Genomic DNA, 19042 nt, shown 5'->3' on the forward strand with positions numbered 1-19042 from the left:
TAACAAGTAAATGGGCTTGAAAGAATCAAGTAGGTATGTTATGTACAATGAAGTGGTGCAGCGTTATCCCGAAAAAGAGTACATGCAAAGTTCGATGGAAAAAAAAGGCACCAGGGTCTAGCAGGGATGCATCATCAGGTCGTAAATCATTAAGAGTAACTTGAGCAATATCGGCTTGCCAAAATAAAGACTATCAACGAAGCTACTGGAAACCAGCATCTTCCACGAACTTGTTTCCATCGATAGTCTCAAGTTCAGCGGTCTGGTTCTCATGGCGGTACATTGCGTTTGGTTGGAATTGATGCCAGCAGCTAAGCCCATCAGTATTAATTCATAGACTCGGGAGATGATGGATCTCAACATACCTTGGAGCTTGGAGCACATATCTGGCCATAGCCTCACGGAAACGGCCCTTGTATTCCCTGGGACTTGTGACTGTCGGTCGATTGCGACCACCGCCACCAAACCCTTTGTCCTTAATCCAGGACTCAAGTTTCTTGTCCCAAGTGTATGTGCGGATACAGTCGATGATACCCACCACCAACTCGTTGCGTGGTTCATCAATGGCGATCATGAGTGAGTAGTCCATGACGTCCTGACGACCCAAAAAGAGTGTGTCATTCCACACACTTTGGCCAAGAAGCTTTTTGGAGTGTTCGCGCGCGAAGAGGGGTGTCTCGTAAATGAAATCCACCATGTTTTCATCCAAGAGAACCTCGTCTCGTTCGCCAGTGCTCTGGACTTTGCGGTTTCGCATCGAGCCTTTCAGGTCGAAAATGCGGGTAGGGACGCGATCGTAGAACAAGTTCTCCATGAGTAACAAGAACCAGTTGAACTCTGTTCCTGTGACTGGGTTCTTGATGATGACTTGATAAAAGCCGAACATCTTGGCAATTGCGGAAGGCAGTTCATGGAACAAAGCCTCGGACATGATTTGGAAATATGCGGGAGCAAATTTGAGGAAGGCCTGTGTCTCAATCGGCGAAAGCGATTTAAGAATGAACCGGTCGTCCAGGGTCTTCAGGAAAAGTGATTTTGTTTTGCCGCCCTTGGAGTCCCACTTGGCGCATCGAGACAATGACTCGACAATTCGATCTGCAACGCCACATTTCTGTCGCAAAGCATCAAATTGCTCGGCGTAGAACACTTTGCATAGCATCTTGGCTGGGCCTTCTTGGAATTGATACTTGAGATGTGTGCCTGTTGGTCGCAAGAGGGCATGTTCCACTCGTGCCTCATTCGTAGCTTCGATATCATTTGGCGAATCTGATTTTTCTTCTTGCGCTTCGTCAAAACACTGTTGAATGGTTGCAAGCTTTTCTTGGTAGTCAGAAGAATCTAAAGCGAAGGCAATTAAAGAGCTTGGTTCATCCTCGCGAACAATGATATTGCAATCAGCAAAGACGTGATCCATCACACTAAGAGGATAGTCAAGAGATTCCCATCCACTCGCAGAGCGTTCAGACCAGAAGTTTGTCAGCATTTTCAGAAGCGTGGTGCGCTCATGTTTGGGAAGCTCTTTGAAATCAATCGAATCGTCTTCTGTTGATTGTTTCGTCTCTTCATGGGAATCAACCGGATGGAGATCCTCAAGCATATTCCGATCCTCAACTATGTTTCGATCCTCATCACTATGGGGCTCATCGGCTTCGCCATCAGACAATACGTTGTCAGAGCGGAGGACGCTGTCTACATCCACAGGCTTTGGCAGTGACACATTTGGTAGAGAAGGCTCATCAGGAGTGACATGGCGGTTTACAAATTCCTCGCTCTTACGACTCTGGTCGTCCGTTGGAATTTGTGGAGCTGAGGGTAAAGACTCCTCGCTGTCCACAGGTGGTTCGCGTTCCTCAACAGCCTCTCGCACATTCTGATAGACCTCCACAATCGGCTTCGAGGACGCCAGTGGGAATGCTCGCGAATGTGTGCCCTTTTCAGCACGCTGACGCCTTTCACGTTGTCTTTCTTTTTCAAATTCACGACTCAGCTGCTCGAAATGCTTGGCAAGATTAGAAACCCGCGAGCTGCCCCTTTTGCCTGGAGTAGACCGAGGGATCAGCGAGTGACCCGAGGCAAATCGAGCACTTTTGAGGGAAGTCAAGCCTAAACGGTCGCTCAACTTCTTGTCCGACGACTTTGTTGATGATTGTCCTGCATTCTTTTCGGGGTCGATTGGATTGGTAAGGACCGTTTTCAAGCCTGGGACCGGTGAAGTGTTGGATGGCCGTGCTAGATTCGCTGGTTGAGACTGAGCACGCAGTAAAGGAGGTGAGCGCATCTTGCCTGTGCGTCGGAAAGCTGCCTCGGTAGGTCTCGGGATCGCCGAAGGTCGACGAACTGGAGTACTTGGCATATCAGGAATTTCACTCTCTTCAATTCCATTCTTGGTCACTTGTTCCGGACTCCCCGGAACTTGTGGCAGCGGTGGTATTTCCGAGGACCCATCACTGGCAATCATCTCAGACACATCTGAATTTGTTGGTTGAGTTGAAAGGCCAGCTGGATCGGCGAGATTGCATTCCGATTGGCTTGTTGGAACAGCCAAGTCAAGGTGGCGGACTTCGTCTTGTGAGACGGCCTCATCCTGAGGAGAGACCCTTGTTCCAGTTGATACATCGAGTCCCAAAGTTGCTTCCTCAGCGAATATTGGTGGCGAGGGCAGCTCCATTTCTTGGAGTTCTTCACGGTGCTTTTTACCAGCATGCTCCTCAACGACGGAGACTAATACGTTCTGCGCTTTTTCCGGCGAGAGTGTCATCCGTCGCCTCATTCGTGGCCTGTCGACTGCCTGATTGTTTTCATCTTCTGCATCTGGAGGGGTTTGAAGGGCATCCTCAGAAGAAACCGAAGTTGCATCTTTGTCCAGGAAAATCTTCTTGAGTTGTAAAGTGGCCATATGCTTGATATCCTTTTCAGATGGGAAAAAGTTCTTCTCAAACTCGGCGAATGTTGTATCCCATTCAACAACCTTTTCTTGAACGGCACGAAGAACCTCATTCAGCGGTGTTATCTCCCAGTAGCGAGAACTTGTGTATTTATCTTGTAAGTGCCGAACCAGATAGTTGTGGTCTTCATGGCCCTTCTTGACCAGAGACTCAATCTCCTCCTGGCAGCTCTCCAGCAGCTCAGGCACAACACTTTCGACATTGATACTCTTTAAACGGTTTTGAACTGATGCCATGAACTTGTTGAGACGTTGCTCGGTGCGCAAGTATACCTCATTCCTCAGCTTCAGGTCGTTGTCCACCTTCCATGTGACCCGGGGTCGTGGGACGATAATCTCCAGGAGACGGATTGGATCGTACTGGATTCGTAAAGCGACTTCCTTGTAGCCAAAATAGCGGAAATGATCCCGTTGCAAATCATGAGGACAGACTCCAGCGCGAGCACGCATGTTTCTGCCCCAGAAAGAGAGCTCCAAGTATTTTCCAAATGAATATTTCCATGTGCTCTTTGACATAGGTATGGGTTGGGTTTCATTGCCACAAATTTTGCAACAGCTCCACATTAACATGACATCGTGGAGCCCCAGGAGCTTAGGAGGACATGGTTGGATCAGGACGCTGATTTGAGCTTCGCCATGGACGTACTGGCGGTGGTGTTCGAACATGCGTTTCTCGCAGCCGTTGACAGTACATACAGAATTTGCCGAGAGACAAAGGTCCTCAACATACTGCCCAAGTGTGAGGTCTGACTCAAAGATTGTGTCATCTCCATGCTCATTGTAGAACTCTAGGGCGAAAATATCTGGCCCCGAGCAAGGAACTGATGTTGTTGTACACACAACACTGTAGAGAACAACCAAATTCTGATGTGTATAAGGGTCAAACAGGTTGGCGGTTCCTGCCACATAGGCTTCCCACTGACGTTTTTGGGTTTGATAGTGATAAAGTGCTCGATCGTACTCAGCATCATGAGCAGCACGCAGTACCTCTTTGACTTTTGCCGGGGCATCTTGCGGTGAATGCCGAACCATCTCTGGGGTAATGAGGATGAACTTTTGCGGTTTAGCCTTTTCATCGGTGACTTGGTCAGAGTTTCCATCTTGATCCCGACGAAATTTCAAGTACGCAAGTCTGCGTTCCATCGCTCGCGCACGCGTTAGGAGATATGGAGGTTCGAATTCCACGAATGGTGAGGCTGACAAAATCTTTGTCTGGTGATCATGAACCATACTATTATAATATGTCGGCATTGGAATGTTGTCTGGAATTTCTGCAGCATCAGCATCATCGAGGATTTGACTATCAGAGACAGCACCGAATTTCTCGTTCGTGTCTGTACGTAAGTCGCATGAATGTGCATTGCCTCCGTCCGTGATGATCTGCGAACTGCATTTCTTGTCTGCGTCGTTTATATCCGCTCTGTCCTCTCTTGGTGAGTTTGGTATCTGCACAAACTCATCTCGCATGACACACGTCTCCAATCGAAGATTATACACAACGTAGATCATGAACTCTGTGATCCTTTTCACTTTCCTGAGGACTTCATCGTCCCCACCGCGCAGGATAATAGTACACCCAAGCTCTTTGGGGCAGCCAGAGATATACATGTAGGTTTTCTTCCGACCACTATGCACATAGGTCTTCACGTCAAAACTGCTGCACTCACTATGCAATGTGATCATTAAGAGCTTGTCCATGGAAGTCACAATCCTGGTCTGCGTACATCTCGATACAGCCTCAAGGACAGACGGCTTCACATTGTATGCAGTCGCAATCCCAGCTTGTTCAAGGAGACCAAGCGCTAGACCAGAAACGGTTTTCTCGACCAGCAGCAGGTTTGGTCGCAATTCCGAGATTCGACTAACCAAATTTTCCAGAAACTCACGCTCTTGTCGAATCACAGGCTCGAGACTCATAAAATGTTGTTGTTGACGAGCATATTCAAGAGGAAAGGTGATGATCAAGATATTTGGGCGTAAAATGTTTCGTGACATACCCTTTAAAGCTAAGTTCTTGGTGAAGACAAGACCCGATACATAAGACGTGTCGCTAGGCCGGCCACCCGGGATTTTCTTCAATTTAACGTAGTGTCGAATGTCCATATCATCCCCACGTTGAACATTTGGATCAACTTCATCACCTGCTTTCAACAGTACTGGCATCAGTGCGTTTTCCCAACTGCGGCTGTTGGACACGGCTGATTCTAGAAGTAGTTGACGCAGTAGCTTTCGGACATGCTCTAGACTGGCTCTGTTTAGTTCAACTGGCGGCGCCTCATTGCCTCTCATTGATGAACTCCGAGTCATCTTGAACCCGGCCTGTTTTGAATTCGCGGATAATGAAATGATTGGCATCGGAGTGTCGTGAGGAAGCATGTTGTCCTTCGACGTCCGGGGCGAATGGCGCGGGTGCAAGCTGCTAGTAACGCTCAGGTTTCGACGACGAGAAAAACGGGGTAAGTTCACAGCCTTTGAACTGGTGATACTGGTCTCATCGGCTTCTCGATTCACATTAGGGATATTTCGGTCTCCAAAAGCCGATCTGCCCTTTTTCATGGCAGCGAGAAGACCCCCAAAAGATGCCCTTTCGCCGTCACCTCCACTCTTAGACAGAGCGCCCTCAGAGACTGCAGACAAGAGACTAGGCGGCTCGTCGCCACTCGAGGCATCATCCGAAAGATATTGAGCAAGATCCGGGTCAATGATATTATCTTTGTGGAAAGCAGGGAGACGGGATTCAGGGTCTATGTCATCTGCCTGTCGACGTTGGAAGGGAGCTCGATCCTCATGAGATGGTTTGAAGCCCCTTATATATTGTTGACGAGAATGATGGCGTTTGTGACCGATAGAGTGGGGCCTGACACCAAGGGATGACCGTAGAGAGCGCGAAGAAGTAGGTCGTGCTAAGGGGCGATCAGAGTCAATCTCAAGAACAGCTGAGCGGCGATTGTGCCCCTCCCCAGCCCGTCGTGTAGCTGGTATAGCCATTGTCGGGGTCCTCAAAACGTGATCGATCGATTGAGATACAACTGAGGATGAATCGTCCTCATCTGCAGAGGCCCGCGCAGTATTTCCCCAGCTGAGCTCACTAACCCGAGGATTGGGAACTATGGGGCTCTGCTCGCTATCGGAGAATTCGGATGAATCATCATCATGCGCATTGATCATTTTCTCACAGGGCTTGCAAACCCTAATACTCCCAGGTTGCCCAAAGCGTGTCCCCGAAATGATCAAAGTGCATTTTGAATCAAAGATTTGACCGCAGGTCCGACAGTGATGTTTTCTGCGAAAGGTGGTAAAAGACTCTCCGCAATTAAAGCAGTCTTTAGCATTTTCATCACGCATCCAGAAATCTTTGCTAAGCAATTTGCTTTTCAACTGCGAGAAGACACCGTCACCGCCAGCGGGGGGTCGGCGACTGGCTTGGAGGTATTGACTAGTAGTCGGATCAACTGTGGTGTTCAAGGGAGGCAACGAAGAGACTGTCGTAGTGGTTTCAGCCGTGGAAGCCCGTGACATGGCATAGCCAGGCAGTCGCCCTGCCCGGATTGAGGAAGTTGACTTGTCACTGGGCCTACCGGCGACTGTAGTTTTTGGAGGCTCATTGTTGGTAGTGCCACGAGGAATAGTTGTCATCATGTTAGTTTGGACTTTATCCGTATGGTATGGTATTTCATCATGAGTGGAGAGCTTTGATAGACTGTTGGACACAGAAACCGACGCCTTCGGCTCTTCGTAGGGGAGAGATGTCCGTGACATCGAAGTTTCCCCCCTGAGGCTGAGACATATGATCCTGGATTGGTTCAGTTTGTTTGGAGTTTCGCAATAGAGCTGAGTGAGACGTGCTTTCAGGCAGCTTTTGTTGATCTGGGGTAGAAATCGAAACCCGAGACTGATTATCTGGTGTATGGGTTGCTGAGAAGAATGGGTCTTTGGGATTGAAATCCTCATGTTGGCTGTCATGTACTTTTGCAGAGAGAACCGGCGAACTCGAAAGATTCTGATTCAACGAAGATGTTTGACTCATGGAAAGATCCACATGGCCTTCTTTACTGCCGATACTTATCGATTCTGCACTATGAATTCCTTGAAATGGGCCGCTAAGGGAGCCACTCCTTGAGTGCTCGGGGGTTCCAACTACATTCATGTGGAGTTGAGTGACTGCAGGGTCTGCCGTGATGGCACTACCGGTGGCCTTCGTCAACGGTGCGATATTAGGCTTCATTCCAGGGGATGGCGATACTGAGGTCTTGGAAGATATGCTTCCACTCTTGGAAGATATCCTAGACCTCTTTCCTGTGTGAGATTGTGTTACGATATCTTGATGAGAATGGAAGTTTGGCACAACGGGTGAGTGGAGCCTGGATCCTTGTGATGAGTTGGGCTGTGACGAGGGATAAACAGCAGAGCTTGTAGCCAGGTCCGGGACTGATTTCCCCATCGAAGATTCCGATGCAGGAGTGTTGACTGCAGGAGTTTCCGCTGTATTTTTTTCGGTGGACTTCCCACCACCGCTCACAATATCTCTCACTCCTCCGACGGAGGTCCTAAAGCGACTGTAAAGCCCGCTCAGACCTCCCTGTAGTTCCTCTGACAGTCCCTTCTCCTCGGATGTAGTGGCTGGATCAGGTGGACTAGTAAATTCGTTGAACAGAGTGAGGGACTCGGACTGATACGCTGCGTTGTGGTAATGATCCAGAGCTGCATTCATTGATTCCCGTTCGGCCTGCGTCGTGGCCGTAGAGTCGTATGAGCTGCGTCCCCCAAGAGGTAGGCCGTTGGGCTCCACAGAAGGACCCTGTGAGTCTTGAGACTGCTGAGACTCCATGGCTAAGTTGATAGAAAGCGCTCAAATCATCCCCGCACAGGATTTAGGCACCGTTTGTGGCCGGTCATTCGAGATGAAACTGCGGGGAGATGTCGAGTTTCTAAGACAGAAGAATATTGAGCTTGTGTGGAAATGTTAATACAATCGTATCAAAGAACCGTTAAAAAAGCGTAGGTCACCTTTGTCCTCCGCACTTCGAATGACGTGGTGATGCTGAGTAAGCTTGGCGCGTCTCCCGAGATTGCAATCGATAAGACGCGGTTGAGTGGTGGATTTTTGATGCGGTACGACCGCTTGTTTTCTACCATGTAGCTACGTTAAGAGCTACAAATATCTCACTGCTTTGATACTCTCTAGCTATGATCTGCATGCTTGTTGTCACGACAATCATAAGGCTGGATTCGCACAATGAATCCAGTAAGTCCATGGATCGCGGCATTGGCCGAGCAATGCCTGTCGTCCTACCTCGGTCAAACCGATCAAGATGAACTCCAGATTGAGGATATTGATGGATGCCTCTGCTTCAGTAACTGCAATCTCAAATTGAACACAGCTGTTGTGGTTTCGGTAAGATCCTTATAGCGCACAACACAAGAGTCGTCACTGACTGTGTATCTATGTCTATCAGTGGGTACAGGAGGACAACAATCATCGTGCTACATTTACAGACTCAAAGAATCAAATCGATGCAATAATTCCAGCCGAATCGCCAGATATACAAGAAGGAACCCTGCCTTGCCCACCGTCGATCAAAGGAGGTCCGAGGCATCTCATTGAACTTTTCGATATCAAGCTCGTTTTCACGTACTCAACAGCTTTTCCCGATGTCTATCTTCATGTCAATCGCTTTAAAATCCATCATAATGCAGTCGCAAAAGGAGACGTACCGAAACCAAAGCTCAGGAAGGCAGCGGGTCTCAAAAGCTTGATGACCATGGCATATCAAAAGAGTCAAAACAACCAAAATCATGTGGGATCAAAGAACCAAACAGACAAAACTTTGGCCGAGTTATTTGCTTCTCAGCATGATCTAGCAAATCGTTTTGAGCACACAGAGGCATCCCAATTACTCTTCTCTCAGTGCCCGTCCAATATGCAACATGGTCCACTGGAGGATAAGTCGCTGACCCATCGCGTTTCCATTGGCGAGTCATCGGAACTTCTGGGATTTCTCGCACCTTCTTGTCCAGTTCGCAATAACAAATTGACAATTAAAGAATCTCGAAAGAACCAAAGACTTTCTCCAGCTGAGGGTAATGGCAGTCGGTCTCCTGTGCCGGATGGGAGGACATTGCCATCACGACAAGAATCCGATAGATTTTCCGTACCAAATCAACCGTCATTTCGGAGATATGCCAGTATTACCGCGGATGCGACAGAAGCTAGTAACTCGGCTACCAATACTTGTTACGCCAAGCTCAATCAAGAGGTTGATGACTTCATAGCCGAGGTTGTGAGGCAAACCGTGCGCCCTTTGGACGATTTGAACGACCAGAGTCGGGTCCAGAAGGCTCGATATGTGGACAACCAACTGCCTTCAAAGAAACGATGCCGTGGGAGTACAGATGCGCCATTACAAACAACTAAGAGCGGTGACCTGGCTTCGCAAAGCCAGCCAAATCCAGAATATACAGCACCCTCTCATAAACGACAGCGTACTGATGCTGGAAACGCGATGCCAACGGACACAAGCGAAACCAAGGAAGTGCAAAGCGAGTCGGTGCCAGCACTCCCTGGAGTGCGGACCGTGAGCACCAAAGCAGACATTGTGTGCACACTCACAACGGACCCATGGGAAGGCATGACGTGTATACCTTTGAGCGAGATCGATATTCCAAAAGATCAAGCGGTACTTCTGGAAGGCCTGAAATGGATCCCACAAGACACCGGTGTATCTACCCCTCTTTGCCATGTGCCTCCTTTCCTTCTAATGCAATGGAACCACATTGCACGACGAACACAACATCTTGCGGAAGACGAAGAGCAAGTAACTGAACGTGGTCCCACCCCCACTCCGACTCCTCAAGATATCAATACATCAATCGTTGATTCCGATGATAACCAGGTGTCTGAAAATGAGTCTCCTGCTCGAGATGCTCTTCCAAGAGACACCATTTCCCCTCAAAGGCAGACCAGAACTATCAGGCCAACCCCCACGCCAAACAGCACTCAAGATCCCATCAGCGAAACTACAGGGAACGGCACTATTGACGTAGCGAAACAGACTACCAGTGCTGCTTCTAAGCCAAGACGAGAGAATAGCACCGTGTCAAAGGAGAAGCTCATACCGACACAACAATGTGCTCGTCCTCTTGAAAAAGTAGTGGAGAACGTGAAGGAGCTCGAGTCGCCGGACCAGGATCCCAAGGTCCCCCCATTCAGAGAGCAGGTCGCTTCAAGGTCGCTCGACCCTAACGGTGACCGACCTCTAAATCCAATGCAACAATGTCCGCAAAACGAATTACCTGCGGAAAGTCTTCCATTTGACTATGAGCCTCGCGGTGAATCAAGTGACGATGAAAGCGATGACGCTGAGATGGAAACATCTGTTCCGTTCGCTCTTGGGGGAACTCTTCCCTTAAGCAGTCAGCCAGAGCAAGTAATAACTAGCTCAGGCCCATTTCTTCCAAGGCTTGCGGCGGGAAACATTCAGGTAGCCGAGACACCTGCCATCAATACGACGCGTCTAGAATATGAGAGGCCAAAAACACAGAGAGCTGGACATCCGCTCCCGAGCTCCCAGCAGTCATCCTCTCGATCTGCCAAAACATCCCCTATATCTCGGGTCCTGAACACCTACCGTTCGACAGACAGCTACAGGCACAGTGACCTATTCTCAGAGGCATCAAATCCCTCGCCAATTTTAGAAGACGGGTCACCGCGAGTGGATGTACTAGGTACTCAAACTGAAATGAGCGGTTTACGTGCACCATCGCCTGTAGCATTCCAATCGTCTTCAGAGGTTGTACTTGATTCCTCAAGGCCAGCTCAGCGCCAGCGTGGCTCATCTATCTTTCATTTAGACCCGTCAGATCACCCATCTTCTTTCCCTTATGCTAGCTCTCATTCGCTGCCCATGTCTCAAATCAATGAACCAAGTCAAGATTCTTTGAGAGGAGTTTTTGCTCTCGATGGAGACTCACAATTGCCGAAATTGTCACCAAGAGAGTTCACAGCCTGGGTCGCTACTCATGCAGAATTACCATCCAAACTTCCTCGCTCTCCTCCCCGCGAGGGGACTGATACTCGTCAAATACCATCATACAAGACAACCATCGAATTGGTGGCACGGCGGCAAGACTTTATCGGTAAGCCCGACATGTCTGCTGAAGCGCAAACAATCTATGAAAAGTTCTGCAACGATTATTCGCCATACTCTGGCGACTTCTCTCACTTCGCTGAGATGTGCTCGAAACTACAAAAAATGCGGCAAAACGGCCTGCTACAAAGATCGTTCCTATGGGATGACTTTGTCATCCGAAATTTGGACGAGTACCCACGTTATTTCGCAGAGTGCACATCTCAAGATTCGAAGACTATGAATTACGAAGAATTTTTCTGCATGAACTTCTCACGGCCTCAGTACAAGAAGAGAAGTTTGACAGCACACGGACTTGAAATGGTCGCGTCACAGTTTGTTCCACCTGCCAGCGCCGAGCTAGCAAACCCGCCTGTTGCACACCAAGCGGCAACCCAAGACCATGTGGCCCAGAATGATGCGATGCAGAATACATTAGGCAATACTTCCTTCACAGAAAGTCTTGTGGGCAGACTCGCGAACCTCCATGCTCGGTCTTCTGCCGATCTCGATATTGGTGATATGCCCAATCCGAATCTTGATATACCCGCTGCAACGCAGTCATCCTCATCCCCCTTCATTAGCACGGGCTCGGATGAAGTGGAAATTAAAGAAGAACACGCTTCATCTGACGAGTTGAGTGACTCTAGAATCAACATGAGTGACGAGGATCAAAAGCCAGCACCCTCGAGCGAAGACGAAGACATGGTCAACGATTCCAACCCAGATAATCTTCACACTATGAATGATACTGATATGACCGAAGCTGGCATGGACGAAATTGAGGAGACATACGAAGAAGATGACACTTACCATGAAACCGCCAGCATTGAACTCGGTGATGAAAACGAAGATCGCCGGCTGTCTGCCTCTCCCATCCCACCCGCGGCCCTGGGTGCTTTGCCTGTCACCAAGCCCGAGCCGCCAAGGCAACAAAGGCCCTGGTTCCGGTCTCTCCAGAACATATTCCCCACTGGTCCTGTGTGGTCGGACGATCCTGACACTCCATTCAAGCGTTGGGCTCGCCAAGACCAGAATGTCCTCCAAGAAATCAAGCGTCGGGGTGGGACTAGAGTTCAGGTTGATGAGAAGGGTGTCATTTGTCGGCCGACTTACAAGCACGCGAAGGATCCTGGCTCCTAGCGATCATCCCCCTTGAGGTATTTGTTTTCTCATTGTTGAACTTTATTTCCTTTTTTTTCAGCCAGGGGCTGGCTGAACGCAATGGCAAGAAGGATGCCCAAAGATACCATTTACTTTTCACGTTTATTACCCCGATGAGGAAAGGTCGGGCGGTTATGCTTATTACGTTTAATTCAATGTTAATTTTGAGAATCGTATATTCTATGTTGTATGCACATTATCTTCAAGAGCTATACGGAGTACCTAACCTTCAAACCACCAAACATTGAACCACAAGACCCCAATAACCACAATGATAATCTACCCAACAGATCAGGATTCTACTAACCCTAATAATAAGCATACCTTGTACTCCGTAAGCCCAGAGAAGAAGATGATTCCACGGTAATTTCCCCCACCGCAGGATTTTCCATGACACAGCTGTGGAAGTTAACATAGTAGGGACCCACGACAACAGAGCTGATGGCCAGTCGCATGGGGATCGCGTCTGACAGCTTATCAGCCCCGACCCCGCCAAGGATGGTTCTAGCGGGTTGCCCTAGTCCCTTGGCCGCCCCTAAGCCCGTATTACGGGGCCTTGGCTTGTATTTCACGACTGTGTGGAGCTGATTCGACCCGGATTAGCTCCGCTGCGGCTGAGATTTAGAGTATGATTCTAGGGAAGGGAAAATAAGCGATTACCAGCGTATGAATCTGTACGGACTATCCCGTGTTTGCTTCTGTGCTTATGGTTGGTATTTGTTGTTATTTACTGATTGGATGGATTAGGAAGGTCGCGGCGCGACGCTTGTTGGATTGCCAAATGAGTTCATTTTCATAGTAGATACGAATGGGTTCCTTGGAGGACCAGGACAATATACAAAAAGAAAGCAATGTTCCTCCCAGAGAGACTGTAATCTCGCTGCGCAAAATGGCATGATTATCATTAAAAGTGCAAAAAGCCATGGTCATTAAAAGCATGGAAAAGCCACGAGAACGCCTTGGTATCGCCAGTCTAGAATCGCTTGAGGGCTGTACAGAGAAAACTCGCAGGTTTTGTGTTTAGACGTGGCGGAAAGGCTCATAGGCGCTCGAGTGCTGGTTGTTGTCGTTGGTGTTGGTGTTGTAGTTGGTGTAGTTATAAGCAGGGGTAGGATAGGAGGTGTTATAACCGTGTTGGAGAGCATTGGGTTGAGAGCTGAAGGGAGGAGGGTGCGCAGCACCGACGGGATCGTAATTGTAGGGTGCCTTCTCGGCAGGGACGCTATCGTGGTCGCGATCCTTGTGGCCATAGGGCGAACGGCCGGAGCAGCAGCAAGTGCTGAACGTCCAGAAGAGGGTGGCGGCAAACGAGAAGACGACTGCGAGCCAGGTAGCGGCAAACATGTTTTTACCCATAATCAACTTAATACCGTAGAGCTTGAGAGGTGTGCCCAGGGAACCCTTTGCAATCGAGAACATGATGGTCGAAGTCAGGGATGCAGCAAGGGTGAAAAGGAAAGCGACCAGGGAAATGATAGTCGTGACGCAGCTACCCCAACGGCTGAAGATGGCGACAACACCAACGAGAAGCTGGGCAGCGGTAGCAATGAAGGCGATCACGTAGGCAATGAACATCCACTTGGAAACGGCCTTGTACACATTCATGGTCTTCTTAAAGCCGCTTCCCAGCTCCTTCTCAAGCTGCTCATCACTCAGGCCCAGGATTTCAGACGGATTGAAGTAGTACTGGGCCTTGGGCTCTGTGCAAGAAGAAACGTCGAACTTGCCCTTGGTGGAATTGCCCTTGCAATTGCCCCAGAGACCAATGCCGTAGAAGTCAGCGATGTCGGCATTGTCCTGGAACTTTTTTATGGTATTCTCAATTTCATCTGCCTTGACAGAAGTGATATCGGCTTTTTTGAGGATATCTTCGATTTTCGATAATGTTTCCGACCCCGTGGTAATGTTTGAGAGATCGAACTGTTAATAATGGGCATTAGCAGGTGCATTAGAACCTCGAGGCATGAATCACTTACGCGAACGAAGTATAAGTCATTCAAGGTATCGGAACTGGATCTTGTGGAACCCAATCCCACCAAAATGATGCAGAGTATTGATATGATGGTCAAGACATAGGGCGTGAAGATACACGCAACGCGACCGGCTTTTCCCATGATGATCTTTTGAGTTTCTAATCGATAAAGGGGGAGAGAATATAGGTGAAAGATAGATGGGAGGGCTGACACGGGGCGGGAAGAGTATTTAATATATAAAGCACGGCATGATCCTAATACGACAGCCCTGGAACGTACAGTGCTCCAGCCTCCTTGCAAAGAGGCGCAGGATCACCGAGCCAATCAGCGACGGAGAGGTCAGGTCGCCATGTCCACGTTGGCTTCTATTTGGGGCGTGCGCTAGTCCTCTTGGGGGTTAGTGGCATGTGGGATCTGGACAATTCCAACGGACAGCATCCAACTGGGGAAGTTGGAACAACATCTCCAGTCAGATCAGTCAGAATATGGGCATCACATACGGAGTACATCTGAATCTACGCGTCCCTTCATGGATCTACCCTCCAAACATTCCTACGGAGTACACTACACATCATATAATCGAATTCTACCTATCAGTTCCGTCCAAGATCTGACCGCCCAGGGATCACCATTCCTGTGGCCGAAACAGGCCAGGTCCCCTACCCAAGCCTCGTCATCTTAATTTTCTCCGTACGGGGGTCCTCTGAACAGCCTTGTGGATCTCAAATTTTCCGCTGGCCACTGCGCAGCCCCAATACTGCGTAAGCCTGTAATGTACCGGGACTGGCTGTACGGAGTACTCCATACCTCGTACTCGAAAAGTGCCAGGCTCCACCGTTTTCTCCTTGGCTGTCATCTCTCTCCGCCCACACACTGACCTCCCTGTGGTACGGAGTACGTACTCATTCAGTCCACCTCACTCCGCTCTTCCTGTGGCACTAATTGTGATGCCTTGTTCTATATTTATTTTTTGCTCTAGATAACCTTTTCTGGAATTGAGATAAGCCTCCGCTGATGATCCTGCATTGAACACCAGGGTACTCCGTCGGGACGGAGTACTTCAAATGTTTCTGGATTGTTTGAGGCAAAATCACGCGCGCAGATCGTCCAGATCAACGTCTGTCAGCCCAACCGAAGGACATATGACGACGACTCGGGATACATTTACATGAGGGCCATCATTGCGGGCTGTGATCTCCTAATTCCAATTTTGAATACCTCTCTTGGAAAACGGTTTTTGAACACGAAGAATCAAACATTGCAATAATTCTATCTGACAGCTCACACCTTCGTATTGCCCTTGGTGGACAGGGTTCACCCCAAATATGGCTCAAGAGTGGACAACATACCCGTGTACGCAGCGCCGCTGGAAGGCTCAATGCTGAACATATAGTCACCCCACCAAGGGCCGGCAGCCCACCACAACGCCCCGAGCCAGACATCCGAGTTCTCACCTAGATAATCGAGCAAGCCGGTAATCGCTGTCTTGCAATCATCATTCACACCGCCGGCAAATTCACCCAGGACGCCGACCTTGTTATTATCCTTCAACCACTGCGTCGCGTCCGTCACGCGCTCTTTACCGATTGTCGTCGATACACAGACCTCGCTCGTTCCTGATCCATCCGAGTCGAGATACTGGTGCATTTCGTAGACGATCTTGTCTTGGGGGTCAGTGAGATCTTTCAAGTTGTCATTCACATCAATCCAAGTCCAGGCGCCGGTCCAGGAATTCCCCTCGACGAAGATGTATTGGCTTGTTGCACCTGCTGCGCGGATGCCGTCAATAGCTGCTTGATTGAGGTTCAAGACGAGGTCTTGGTCCATGTCGTGGAACTCGTTATCTGTGCATGATTGTGTCAATATGCAACTTCTGCGATTAAACCCATGGAGCACTAACTTGTGTCAAAGATGACTAGCTCATTCGAAGCGAACTGGCCTGCCACGGTCTCCCAGAATTTCTGGAAGTCGGAGGGGCTCGAAATGATCTCGCCGTTGCTGCGAACTCATAAGCCTTGATTCAGTTGCTCGTTACTGCGAGTAGACAACTTACTATCTGCCATAGTTATGCGGATCAAGAACAGCATGTGATCCTGCATCGGTGATGGCTTTGACCGTCTACCACTGCATCAGTGTCCAATTCTTCTCATTCATGACAGAGATTGCGCAACTTACTGCGGTCAAATGCGCTAGATAGGCGTCGTCAAATCCTCCTGTCATGGATCCTGGCACCAGCCGTTCCATCCTGAAGGCCACTCGGAAGATGTTCATTCCTTTACCAATCAAGGTCTGGATTGTGTTGGCGTCAGGGAAATAATAATCGGTTCCCTATTCCAACCTTCATAAGCCAAGATTCTCTGATGATATCAATGCTTGGTCGACTCACATAGACACCGGGCAGGTTGCCTTCTCCAAACTCGGCTCCGGATTCGCTTGTTCCAAACCCTATACAAGATATTTGGTCAGTTGACGATCGAAGGCTCTATTCGATTCATGGACTCGAACATTGGAAGGGCGAAGCACGCTTCGCAAGGCTCTTGGGAGGAGCCGCAGCTGCGGATCCGGCCACAGCGGCAAGGAGGGCAATGTGATGGAGTCTCATGTCGAAGAATCAATTGCTTTACTATATGGGCTAATCGGAACTTGTCAAACGTGAGACAAGACGGGCGATCCGAAACTTCAAGGGATGGTAGGAATGCTAAATAACTAATGACTGGAGCGGAGTTGAGGATTTTATAGTTCTCTTGCTTGGATGTTTCTACCTCCCACTAACCATTGCAACAACCCAAACAAGTAATGCAACACGGCTGTTAGAGACTACTGACAGAAAAGGACACGGAGCTTTCACGAATATTAACTCTTCAGGCTGGACTAGGTTCTGACATCAAACAGGTAGAATATCCAACGATATCGGATATTGCAGTGACCAGGAATAAGGATAATTGATAATTCCCACCAAAGAGAACCTGCAGATGATAGCGAGAGACACTTGGCGACCTCATATGAAACGGACATCTAAGAAGGCAATGCCTCCGGGTCTTCAAACTTGAAGAAACCTGATCCGTGCGCAACAGGGAACGAATACTGTGTACTCTATATACCCCGCTTTATTGTTTCTTCAGGCAAAAGGCGCCTTGCATCTGCATCTCTTTGTTTCGAGAGAGATCTTCTCTAGCACGCCCGTGGCACTTCAGGTATCGATCGGCATTTTTATATTCTGATGTGCAGGGGTAGTGGGATTGACCGGAGCCAGTAAAACAACCATATTGATACTCCATATTCACTCCATGGCTACTCCATACTTATGTCCTGAATAAGGGGATGATCGAGTTAAACAGAATTGATTGCAGAAAAGAACTGTGTGAGTCAGGTGTGTAGGTGTGGCAAGTTGATTGCACTACAACTGAAACAGGGACGGACCACTTCGCTCCGAACCTGAGACTCGCTCCAGATAAATAATATCTCGCTGGTAACAAATTTTCCAAATAACACTCCACTGAGCCATCTTCAGTTTACCAAGCACCGAGGGAGTGCATGTGCTCTTTCATATCCGCTGCCTGCAGTGCGTGATACTTCTTGCCTGGGTGGTAGGCATCCCACCAGACACAGGTCTCACCATCACTATTGACACAAGAAGCATCTGTGAATCCATAGGTGGAAGGAGAATCGAGAATCTTGGACATAAAGCTCCAGGTATCGTAGGTGACAGTTCTTGTCTGTAGCGAGGTTAGTCATGCGAAGCAAAAGAAAAAAGAAGAAGATAGTCTGAATTGGGAACGTACTCCGCTGTGACCTGCGATGAATTCATCGACCATCTTGTCAAGTGCCTCGTTGTAAGCCTTAATCCACGTAGCGTGGGTGTTAACTGCGCTGGTTCCTGAACCGATCACCTTGGGGCTGCGGCTAGTAGGCGGGACGTTGAGGAAGATGAACTTCCGTCCACCATTGGAGTAGATCTTCTCAGCGAGAGTCTTGTACTGAGCCATCAGCTTAGGAATCAGAACACTGGGCTCGTTGTTTGCATTGCCCCAACCGATGCTGCAGATTCAAGTTAGAGCAATCGTCAATTGGGAATTAAAGGGATCATACTCATTGATTCCAATCCAGAATCCAAAGACTGCGTTATCCGAAGACCACGCCGCAGAAGCAGGCTTCTGACTATAAGTTGTCTCGAATAACCCGACTTGCGTCGTCATATCCTGTTTGGTATTGGTTTTAACCAGGTTGTTGTCAATTGAAGCACCCCCAACGGCAAGATTGTAACTGAGGACTAAGGAAGCGTTGTTCACAGTAGTCAAGTCTCCAACCCAGTTGATGCCGCCGCCAGTTGCGCCGGTTCCTGGGATTCTTGGTCAGCTAATCTTACATCCAACTTTTTCTGGCAAGGGACAAAACTCACCCAATGTGGGATTGCCCATCGGGTTTCCAGCAGTAGGCTGTGTGCCCGTGGCATCGAAACTGGTCCAGGTGTAGGAATCACCACTGTATATATCTATTAGCTTCTTCTTTCCCGGTAGATAAGGGAAAGCATCATCACTTACAATGTGAAGAAGAAGGTATTTGTAGACCGGGTTTGCAAAGGAACCGCAGCAGTCAACCCGGCGCCAGCTAGGAGAGTAATGAAGTGCTTCATGATGAAGAGAAGTGCAGTGTGAAGTGCGGTCTGTTCGTTCGGAATGAAAGATATCAATCACACATTCCTCGCAGGCTCCTTATATACCTTGTTTGTTGCACGTTGTACATGTCTATCACTCACTCCCACTCTGGTGATGTTGGCCCCCAATCGACAGTCCCCAGTTTAATTAAAAGAGGGAACATGATAATACGTCATTTAC

At 48.8% G+C, this 19042-nt stretch overlaps 5 protein-coding genes across 5 annotated transcripts; 1 reads left to right on the forward strand and 4 right to left on the reverse strand.

The window, feature by feature from the left end:
• Nucleotides 1-202: 202 nt before the first annotated feature.
• Nucleotides 203-7772, reverse strand: N7457_009122 (1-phosphatidylinositol-3-phosphate 5-kinase FAB1; the record flags this gene model as incomplete). Its single annotated transcript, XM_057180165.1, is given in 4 exon segments — nucleotides 203-311; nucleotides 366-6644; nucleotides 6666-6716; nucleotides 6730-7772. The coding sequence occupies 4 exon segments, from the start codon at nucleotides 7770-7772 to the stop codon at nucleotides 203-205; spliced, it is 7482 nt and encodes a 2493-aa protein (XP_057028551.1).
• A 408-nt stretch (nucleotides 7773-8180) lies between these two features.
• Nucleotides 8181-12213, forward strand: N7457_009123 (uncharacterized protein; the record flags this gene model as incomplete). Its single annotated transcript, XM_057180166.1, has 2 exons — nucleotides 8181-8339; nucleotides 8401-12213. 2 exons carry the CDS (start codon nucleotides 8181-8183, stop codon nucleotides 12211-12213), a joined length of 3972 nt encoding a protein of 1323 aa, XP_057028552.1.
• A 1041-nt stretch (nucleotides 12214-13254) lies between these two features.
• N7457_009124 (SUR7/PalI family protein) lies at nucleotides 13255-14348 on the reverse strand (the record flags this gene model as incomplete). The annotated part of the gene is made up of 2 exons (XM_057180167.1): nucleotides 13255-14154; nucleotides 14211-14348. The coding sequence occupies 2 exons, from the start codon at nucleotides 14346-14348 to the stop codon at nucleotides 13255-13257; spliced, it is 1038 nt and encodes a 345-aa protein (XP_057028553.1).
• A 1173-nt stretch (nucleotides 14349-15521) lies between these two features.
• N7457_009125 (glycoside hydrolase family 5 protein) lies at nucleotides 15522-16809 on the reverse strand (the record flags this gene model as incomplete). Its single annotated transcript, XM_057180168.1, has 6 exons — nucleotides 15522-16051; nucleotides 16108-16205; nucleotides 16261-16325; nucleotides 16383-16535; nucleotides 16594-16652; nucleotides 16713-16809. 6 exons carry the CDS (start codon nucleotides 16807-16809, stop codon nucleotides 15522-15524), a joined length of 1002 nt encoding a protein of 333 aa, XP_057028554.1.
• A 910-nt stretch (nucleotides 16810-17719) lies between these two features.
• On the reverse strand, nucleotides 17720-18840 carry N7457_009126 (SGNH/GDSL hydrolase family protein; the record flags this gene model as incomplete). Its single annotated transcript, XM_057180169.1, has 5 exons — nucleotides 17720-17923; nucleotides 17990-18245; nucleotides 18297-18546; nucleotides 18607-18689; nucleotides 18749-18840. The coding sequence occupies 5 exons, from the start codon at nucleotides 18838-18840 to the stop codon at nucleotides 17720-17722; spliced, it is 885 nt and encodes a 294-aa protein (XP_057028555.1).
• Nucleotides 18841-19042: the final 202 nt, after the last annotated feature.

The sequence above is a fragment of the Penicillium paradoxum genome (genome assembly GCF_028828445.1).
Source record: "Penicillium paradoxum strain IBT 22861 chromosome Unknown utg000007l_segment0_segment0, whole genome shotgun sequence".
In the NCBI taxonomy this organism is placed as follows: Eukaryota; Fungi; Ascomycota; class Eurotiomycetes; order Eurotiales; family Aspergillaceae; genus Penicillium; species Penicillium paradoxum.